Source organism: Rhinopithecus roxellana, chromosome 2, assembly GCF_007565055.1.
Source record: "Rhinopithecus roxellana isolate Shanxi Qingling chromosome 2, ASM756505v1, whole genome shotgun sequence".
NCBI classification, from domain to species: Eukaryota; Metazoa; Chordata; class Mammalia; order Primates; family Cercopithecidae; genus Rhinopithecus; species Rhinopithecus roxellana.
This window is the reverse complement of record NC_044550.1, coordinates 185,278,159-185,288,094: the sequence shown is the minus strand read 5'-3', so window position 1 is coordinate 185,288,094 and position 9,936 is coordinate 185,278,159. Positions and strand designations below refer to the sequence as shown.

The following is a 9,936-nucleotide window of genomic DNA, read 5'->3' as shown; positions in this document are numbered from 1 at the left end:
ATTACATTCTCCTCTGTTTCTGTCTGTGTCTCTTCTTATAAGAGTAACAGTTATATTGGATTAAGGGTGAATATCACTCCAGTATGACCTCATCTTAACTAATTATATTTGAAACTAACCTATTTCCAAATAATGAGCTTCCAGAAAGACATGGCATTTTGAGGGGCACTATCCAACCTAGAACAAGGATAAAAGAATAAATCAATAGCGACTGTTAAGCTTTTAGTTTTGACGACAGAGGAGAGTGTAGAGCTATGTATTGATGTGGAGAAGACTGATTAAAGATCATTTTGGGGAATGGATTCAGATTAAGAGCTATACTAGGTCATGCCAGGTATGAGATTTTAATTAGATTCTTAGATGTGGAGATCAAGAAGGCAGTTGAGTGCATAAGTTTTGAGTTCACAAAAGAAAGACGTTTGGAGATAGAGATTTGGAAGGTATTAGCATAAGAATGTACTTAAAGCCAGGGAACTGAACAGGATCAGCCAGGGTAAGGTTAATCTCTAGGGTACTCCAACCCTTAAGGATTTGGAAAAGGAGAAAATAAAAGAAGGGAGACTGAGAAGTGTCTCTTGAATTAAAGAAGAAACCAAGGGTTTATTAGGTTAAGGATTTCAAATGAAGAGAAGAATGATGTTTCAAGGAAGTAAAGATGACAAATTCTACCAAATAACACTGAGAGGTTGGGTAAAACGAACACAAATTAGCAATATGAAAATTATTGATAACCTTGAAAAGAAGTGGTTTCAGTGGGGGACAAAAATTTGATTGGAGTGGGTTAATAATAGAATAAAATATGAGATATGGAAACAGCCCTATGGATACTTTTGTATGACAATTGATATAAAGTAATCCAAATAATTGGGAGAGGTTTGGAGGTAGTGTTAAGGATGCAAGTTTGTTCTTTAATGATGGGAGATATTATAGTATAAGGTCTTCCATGATGCTTATGTTATAATAAGGGCCAGGGAAACACTGGAAATATAAGAAAGATGGGATAATTGCTAGACATGAGTCACTGCATAAACTCAGGAAGATATAATTGAATATACAAGTGGAGGAGCTGGTATAGAAAGAGAGAAAATTAATCACAATCAACAACTACTTCACAGTTAGAATTAATGGCTGTCAGAGTTTCACATCCCTTACTTTCTTCAGCCTTGCTGGCTAACACCATATTAACCCAGTTCATTGTGATTTGTTAGAATGCTTTAGTGCTGTGGTGTAAGCAATGTCAGCAATGTGGAGCAATAGGGATCATCTATCATGTACTATACAGTACACTAATCATGTTACTAATATGTGATCAAACCTTCAGTAAAATTCTTTGCAGTATTTTATCCATGTGGGAATTAAAGCTCTTACAGCATCACGTAGCTACCCTGTGGCAAGTTGTACTTCAGGTTTCACGTTTAAAACTTTTTCCCTGGGTCACCAAAAATTTAACATCCAATGCTGGATCATTTTGAAAGTGAAAGGTATAGCTATAATAATAACACTGGGAAAATAGGCATAAACCAAAACTTTCTATAGCAAATGGAGTAAAAAAGCATCCTTTCTTTTCCTTCACTGTTTGATATCTTTTAATATTCAACTCAAAACATTCTATTCCATTTCGATGCATTCTTCCAGGATTATTTTGAACATCAATAATAAATCAAAGGTAACATTAATGAGGTCGATTAGGTTTGAAAAAAAGAACAACTTAAATATGCTTAAGGATAATTTATTGAAATGACTGGAAAGGAAATAGATTCTTCAAGAAATAATAATAAGCACAATTCCAGAAACAATTTGTATACATATGTTTGATATGTTTGTAGCATTTCCGAATGAATATTGAACTTCTGTGGTACTAGTTGAATTAAAATTTGGAAAATGTAAATAGTTCATGAGTCAAATTTCAAATTAAATGAATGACATATAATATATAAAATAAATAAAGGAATAAAGTTTTTTTTCCACATAAACTCATTCAAACATACTTAATTTGGGGTAACATGATACAAAGGTGAAAAAGGCATCATATTTCCAGTCTCAGTCAATTCTGTGGAATAGAGAGCAAATATATAATTAGTTATGTTATAACATGTAAATATTCACCTCTCTTCACTTCTAACTTTGGTGTGACTAATTCACAAAATAAATTGCATTGCAAACGCATTCTGTTGTGGCTTGGAAGCATATGAAGTTTGCATATAACCAAATATTAGCGAACTTGAAATTGCTTCGGTGAAATATCTAGCCTTTCATAATCACAAAAGGCTTTACATCTTAGAATTGCGATACTATTCTCTCCTCTTTTTAACGTTTACATTTGGAGTAATTTGAACTCATGAATTAAAAGATAATTTTAAGCCAAGTACATACAAATTTTATGAAGGGTAGGTTAGAAATAAAAATGCAAACAGGCTTTTGACAAAGGCTCAGATGTATTTCCATAAAAGTAAAATAAAAAAGATATTCTGTTTTTCCTAAAAATAGTGATAATCAAATCTAAGGATATGGGCCCTTGAAAGCAAGTCAGTCAAATCTGTCAATAGTACATCAATAAAATTAAAGTTATTTGAAATGCAAAGGAGAGATAGTTTCAGGTCAGTAAATGATAGTCAACCATTAAGTTGATAATTAATAAAAAAAATTCTTATATGTATGAAATTTTCACTATATTGGTCTTCTCTAGAATTAAATGTGAAAAGACATCATGTATAAAAATGATCAATTTTATGTCCAAACTCCCAAAACTTACCAAAAATGAGGAGGGACAATTAATTTTGAAATCCTCTTAGACCTTAAAAATAAAACAAATACAAATAAATAATTAAATAACTAGCCTCTTAGTTGGAAAACTTGCCTTAAGAATGTCCTAAGTAGTGAAATAAGCATCTCAATCTTTTGCCTTCATATATACTTACAGCAAAAACAAGATGTGAACTAAGGCTTGTGTAAAATAGATGTGCACAAGGAAAATGATAGAACATTTTTCAGCTTTTTTATTCCAAATTCAAGCATACTATTAAATTTAATTCTGGCTTTTGTAAGCCTTAATTACTTTATCTAAATCAGAATTCTCAACAGACTAATTAAATCAGAATTCATGCAATAGCTTTTTTCTCAGCACTCAGTTTCCTCTACACAAAAAAAACAGAACAATTATATTAGAATCGCTGGGTAGGCAAAGGCATTGGGATTTGTGGGGAAAAGTTCTCCAGATGATTCTATTGTATAGGTAAGCATTAAGAATAACTTATCTAAACTGCTTTATTTTATTCATTTACTCTACATTTATTCTTTTATTCTACCATCACATACACATCTTGAATGAAACAGCAAAGTCAGTAAATTTGGACTTACCCTAATGGGGTTATGAACTGGGACAAGTGGCTGAGTCACAGGGTAGATCTGGCGGGTGGGATCAAGTAGAAGTTCTTGGTTGAGCAGAAGTGCTTGAACAGGCACAGCTCTCTGAGGGTAGGGCACCACTTGTTGGGGGATAGGCAGAACGTTGGGCTGAGGAACAGACCACAGGGGTTGATGGGGAAGCGCAAGAGTCTGATGAATAGGCTGAGGGACCTGCTGCATCAAGGGCTGGAACAGAGGCAGAGGAAGATGCAGATTTTCAAGATCAGTGAGTTTTGGGATTTGAGGCTCAAAAAAGGGCATTGTTGGAGATTTATGGACGGACATCACTCTGCCTTTAGTGTAGATAGTGTCTTTAGCTTTAGGGACTTCCATTATTTCAGGCTGAGGGACAGGCAGCACCACAGCAGGCTGAGCAAGAGGCAGAATGTTTTGTGGAAGAAAACCATAGGGGATAGGCTCAACGAATGGATAGATCAGAGGCTGTGGCTGGAAAGAGGGGTCCATTTTATCCTGGCGTTCATCCTGGAAAGAAGGAAAAAGAATCTTTGAGTCCTTGATTCAGCTATAATTGTCATTCATAATGAATTCATTTCTCTCTTTTAGACAATGATAAATGAGTAGAAAGAGAGGAAGAAAATATTTCACTTATTTTGTTAAGAAATTATCTTGAGTCATGTGAAGAAAAGTGAGTAAAATGTTTGTTGAAAGATTTTAATCCACTCACTTCATGGGTAACTACACAGGCCAAAGTGAAATCAATGTTTGGATATTTCAGAAACATTCTTTTAACCTTTTCCTGAATTGCCTGGATAACTGTAACTGTACACTTTGGTCTTCAGAGAGAATTTACTTTTCAACACAGTTATGCCAATAATAGACCAAATTGTTTTCACACAGTGAAAAGAGGTCAGTTAAAAAGACTTAGAGGGACAATTCCAAGGTTCATTTTTGTTTTGTTTTGGTTTGATGAAAAAGAAAATCAGTCTTAATTTGTGGCTTCTCTCAGGAAGTGATTTAACACCAGCCAAATTCTTGCATTCCTTCCCTTGGGAGAAGATAGTCTCTTGAGTCTTTCAAGAGACATTGATTTTTTTGTTTAAATTTGATTTTTAAAATATTTTATGTGACACTAAACAATTCATTGACACACAAAGCAACTGAAAATTATGATTAGGTAAACATATCACTATAAATGTAATTTAATGAAATACAGGATTTTGTGTTGTCCATACGGAAAAGAAGGCAATATGGCACAAATTCTACATAGTTTTTTTTTGTTTGTTTTTTTTTTTTTTTTTTTTTTTACCAGCTGTATACTCCTTTTCATTACCATATCCACCTTGAAAATAAGAGGATCATAGTTCCCAACCTGGAAATGTTCCCACCAATGTACACTTGTTGAAAACAGATACACCATTAGTAATATCATTATGTATTTAGTCTATATTTCAGAAATTAATTATGAGTTTAAAAATACATACATAGCCTAGAAAATATATCGACTTTATCAATGTTTAATTTTTTTACAGTGGTTCGTGGGTATATGGCATTTATTTTATTATCATTCTTTAGAAGCAACATATACATTATAAATATTTTTGTATGTATTATACTTTATGATAATTTTAGAAATATACTTATCATTAACAAATTACCTCTCTTTGCTGCTGGTCCTCATGTTTAATCTTCTCAACTGTCTGCTAAAAATAAATCATATATAAAAATATGTTACCATCTGTAAAAATCAGAGGAAATTTTGAAAATATGTACATTTTAAATGTGAAAATTTACCTTGTATTGTGTAATAGATTCCTACAGAAAAATATAAAATAAAATTAGATTTAGTTTTAACAATTCTTACTTTGCAATATAAATCAGGAAATAAAGGCATTAATTGTTTAATAATAGCATTAATAACTTTGTATAATCATTAAAGCTTATATATCAAATTGTTCTATATAAGCTTGTTGTATAAAAGAAAGTCAGATGAGTGCAGTCAAGAAGGACATGGCACAAAAAAAGCAATTAATATATGCTAATTTCTCTCTACCACCATGCTCATTCCCTGACAACAAATGATCTCTAAAACCCCATCTGATTTTTTAAAAAAGGAAATACTCATTGAAAATGTATTCTAATAACAATTGATACATTTTGATCACTTCAAATGAATCAGAAGAGTTAAACATTTCCCTTAAGGATCATATAACCTTCCTGAAGAGACAGGGTCTATTGAGGTACCATTTACTTATCAAGTGATCACACACCCAAGAAGAGAGATGTAAGAATAAATATCTACCTGACTCTCTCAGGTAGATTTAGGACTACACTAAATCTCACTTATTTACTAAAGTGGCTATTGTAATTATAAAATGTGTCCTTCTGCATATCTGCTTACCTACTGCTTAGCAAGCTCTTAATTATCACTCGCATCTCTATCTTTTCAGTTTGTACCACAGCTCCTAGTCAATGTCTGACCCATAGAAGACCCTCAATATATGCTCAAAGTGAATGAGTTCAGAGTAAAGAGAGTTCAAGGCAGAAAACAGGACTGTATGGTTCATTTAAAAAGAAAAAAAAAAAAAAAGAGGAAACAAAATAACACAATTTCAAGTAGCAAGCCAATTTAGAAAGTTCTAGAATGTTATTCTAGAATGTCCACATACTTATTGTCCCTAAACATATATAAAGGAAATATATACTAGAACTTATATGTCATTGACATAGCGGCATTAGCTTAACTGCCATGATGTAACACCATAGAAAAATAGCACAGGATTTTATTGTTCTAAAATTGGGTAGAATGTTAACTTACCTCACTGCTTGAAAGACTTCCTACAGTCTGTGGGGAAAAAAAAAATGACAACCAGCTACATCTTCTAGATCATTAGAGAATTTTACTATTTTATGGTTTATAAATTTTCTCTAAAACAAAAAAATCTTACCTCAGAGGATGCACTGGATTGTTCCTTCTGAAAAGATGTTTAAAAATTCAGTTTCTATAGCTAACTCATTGTTAAACATGTGTCCTACTTAATTTTTACATCATTTATGCAGATCTATCTCCTTCACAAATTTGACTAATTAAAAATGTTATATGACTTTTGAGGCTTGAAAGGTAATTGCTTTAATGTCTTTTATATTTTAGTAATTTTTATTAATATACTTTTATCTTACATTTATTAAAGACAGTTTTTGATGGTTAAGAGTCACTTTAATTTGTATTAAATATTTTTATTATATTATTATGAATGTATGATTAGGATTATGATTGTGTCTGTACTTCATCCTATGGATGTCTTTGTATAGACAGACTTGGACCCAGTGCCCTAGGCTATAAGATATATATACATTTTATGACTGGAATAAGATATGTTTATCTAGGTTGAGCATCTATGGAGTTGTTATTTATGCATATATTTGTTGCCATTTTTATGATTTTTTATTACTTATTGATTTGTTTGCTTTTTCTTTAGTGACTAGCAGCACATTGGTATAGGAAGCATTTGGAGCACTATAGGAAACTGTTGAGATAGTGGGTAAATATAAACGATTTTGATAGAAGTCAAGATAATTTTCATGAAATTCTTCTTTATTATACAGTAAAAAATGTTGGTGATGTCTCTACAAATAGGCATATAGTCCACTATTTCTTGATTTTTAGGAATTTTTTCTTGTGCACATACCTCCCTTGCAAGAGCAAGAGCCACCAGGCAGGCGAGAATGATGACCTTCATGGCTACTGAGTCCTGTGAACGGAGAAAAAAATAGAAGGGTGACAGATTGGTCAATTGGATATATTTTCTTATTTAGTTAGGTAAGGTCACTTTTTATAAAAAAGAGAGATAATGTATAACAAAAATATCTGCATTTTAGAAAATAAATAGAATAAATACTAAATAGAAGTTATATCATATGACTGAGGTCAAAATCTATTCTGGCTTGCTCTTCTCATTTATCAAATTCTAAACTTCATTGCCAACTATTCAGATTTTTCAGCTAACAACTCATCCCCACTTTTAAAAAAGTCCCATTTACAGTATTGAGTTTTTCAAAAGGCATAAAGAAGTTATAAATATATAGAGAAAGATTTATTCATTAATTTAAAAATATTTCCTTAGAATCTGTTCTTGCCAGACACCGTCTAGGGACCAGGACTGCAGCAATGAGCAAAATATTACAGTCCTGATATTACTCCCTGATGGAGCCTCAGTTCTACTGGAAGAGACTAATCAAGAAAATGTGTACAAAAAAGTCACATTTTATTTTTATCTTTTGTTTTCACTAAACGGTTACCATGAATATTTTAGTTTAATGATTTCTCCTCATTTCCAATAAGACTGAGATTTTCATTTTAACATTTTCCTTATTTGTGTCACTATCCAGAGAATTGTTGGACTATAAAGTTTGTTTCTTCTCTGTTTATATCCATCTTCCCCACATAGCTAATAATGTCTGTTCTCCTTTATGCCCCATGACTTTAGAGATTATACACTAGACTTCTTCTCTTCTCTGTATTAAAATGTACACAAGGGTCTCTTGATGATCTGCCAAGGGGTCAGGACCTCTTGCCCACTGCCCAGCTTGGGACTACCTCTTCTTGTGAAATATATGTTAACATTTGTGACCAAAATATACGAAATCATCTCCTTGTTATGCGTTCTTACATTTTTTTATTCCAAAATAATGTTTATGCCACAATATTACTTGACACTCAAATCTTCATTTTCAGATTTTGAAACTCAATTTTTGAACTCAATTTTTGAACTAAAAATACTTCATGAAAAGTCTCTAATTTATTTGAAAAATGTTCTTTTCAGTATTTGAAAGTTGAACATAATTCTCTCTACTATGGAAAATAAATTTTTTTCTAGATTTTTTATGAATGTTAAATAATTTTTTATTAATTTTACTTTGCCTAAGACCTCCATAAGTTTCCAAATTTTTTATTTAAGGGTTCAGAAAAAGAATATAGCACTCTATTTTATATATAATTACACTTAGGGAGGATCCCACAGCATTTTCTATATTTTATAAGTCATCTACTTATAAACTTTACTAATTTTATTACTAATCTACTAATATATACTAATTTTATATGCTAATATACAATTACGATACTAATTTTATATACAAATATACTAATATATACTAATACCAATTATACTAATTTTTATAATAATTTATATACTATAATTATACTATATACTAATTTTTAAGTCAGAGTTTCTTTATCGACTGGTACGCTCTAAGCTACTTTTTCTTTTATATCATCTATTATCTTTGTTTATGGTTTACAAGTCTTCTCTAGCCCATTAAGAATTTTCTTACAAAGTAAACCACATTGTTTCTTTTTAACTTAATTCTGTATTTCTGTCTCATTTTAATATTGTTCTGAAATATTACAAAATAGATAATAAACTGGGAAATTTGAGGCGCTAGACGAGTTTGCTGAGTAAACTCTTCTAAAAACATTGTTTATAAACATTTAAAGTAGTAAATGCCCCCAAACCATTCCCTCTATTTCTTGACGCAGTATGCTACTGCTGTAAACTACCTGTTGAACAAAGCTTTTCCAGTAATTATTTATCTACCCACACTGTAATTGAAGTATATTTCTTTTTATGGCTGTGATATGCTAAATCAAATTGGAAGATTAATTCACAAATGAATCTCCTTTTAATATTAACTATGAACTAGCCTCATGCTAAATATACATATGCGTAAAATTAGTCATTACATTTTCTTAAACTCGTGAAGGCTACATGTCATTGCAACTTTTTTACCAAATTCTTCTGGGCACTTCTATCTTTTTTAGCCTAAGTGTTAAAAATAATTTCAGTACTACCTTAAATACTTTGATTTCAAACACTATATTTTAAAAAACTGTATTCTTTCTATAGCTCCAGCTACTTTGAAATACGTGGTTAGGAGAAGATACAACAAATCCGTATCTAAAATTCTTACCGTTTTTCCAAGATTGAAGAGAAGTGACGGTAGTGCTGGACAGATGATGGTCTATCAGCTTCTGTGGCTGTTTATATACAATATTTAACGACATGGTAATTTTGTGGTTTGAAATAAGATCAAGAGTGAGCTTTAATTCCAAGAAGTCCACATGATTAGAAAATGATTTCTGCCTATTATATGTCCCCACAAATTCTGGGGATCATTGTAACAAGGGAACAATTCACAAGTTGATAAGGGAAACCTGTCCGGGAAATGCAACTGTCCAATAACAACAGACAATGACTGGAGGACAGTGACCCTTTGGCCCTGTCCCCAAGTTATTATGGACATAATTAGGTCTCTTTAGGGCTTAGTGAGGCCTTGAGATACCAGTTGTGAGAAAATTGTGTGTGAACGCTGGAGATACACAGGGCTTCACAAAGGCCACAGTTTCATGTGAACCTGAGCAGTTGTCAGTGCTTTATGTTGAAATGAAGAAACTGACAAGATAACAAATCCATGACGGCAAACTGTTATTTGAGGCAAACTGTTTTTCTCCCAAGGCCACTTGATTCGGAAAAAAAAAAATAAATTATTTAGTTAAAACAAATATTTTATACA

The 9,936-nt window shown here is 31.9% G+C and overlaps 1 protein-coding gene across 3 annotated transcripts; it reads right to left on the bottom strand.

Annotated features, from left to right (window-relative positions):
• Positions 1–1,713: 1,713 nt before the first annotated feature.
• Positions 1,714–9,360, bottom strand: CSN2 (casein beta). Of its 3 annotated transcripts, XM_030921050.1 has the most exons (9): positions 9,334–9,360; positions 7,053–7,115; positions 6,312–6,338; positions 6,182–6,208; positions 5,158–5,178; positions 5,022–5,066; positions 3,358–3,888; positions 2,753–2,794; positions 1,715–2,050 (listed from the first exon to the last, which is right to left on the bottom strand). In XM_030921050.1, exons 2-8 carry the CDS (start codon positions 7,101–7,103, stop codon positions 2,789–2,791), a joined length of 708 nt encoding a protein of 235 aa, XP_030776910.1. In that variant the 5' UTR covers positions 7,104–7,115; positions 9,334–9,360; the 3' UTR covers positions 1,715–2,050; positions 2,753–2,788. The 3 variants fall into 3 exon arrangements, with proteins under 3 accessions (XP_010369741.2, XP_010369742.2, XP_030776910.1); XM_010371439.2 differs by lacking the exons at positions 6,312–6,338; positions 9,334–9,360 and having other exon boundaries at positions 1,714–2,050; positions 7,053–7,113; XM_010371440.2 differs by lacking the exons at positions 6,312–6,338; positions 9,334–9,360 and having other exon boundaries at positions 1,714–2,050; positions 5,022–5,063; positions 7,053–7,113.
• Positions 9,361–9,936: the final 576 nt, after the last annotated feature.

Excerpts from the sequence above, each read along its gene's own strand:
- CSN2 (XM_030921050.1), bottom strand. The coding sequence starts at position 7,103 with ATGAAGGTCATCATTCTCGCCTGCCTGGTGGCTCTTGCTCTTGCAAGG. Across the intron at positions 6,339-7,052 it reads CTCTTGCTCTTGCAAGGGAG|AAGGAACAATCCAGTGCATC; the intron begins GTATGTGCACAA and ends ACATCTTTTCAG. Across the intron at positions 6,209-6,311 it reads AATCCAGTGCATCCTCTGAG|ACTGTAGGAAGTCTTTCAAG; the intron begins GTAAGATTTTTT and ends TTTTCCCCACAG.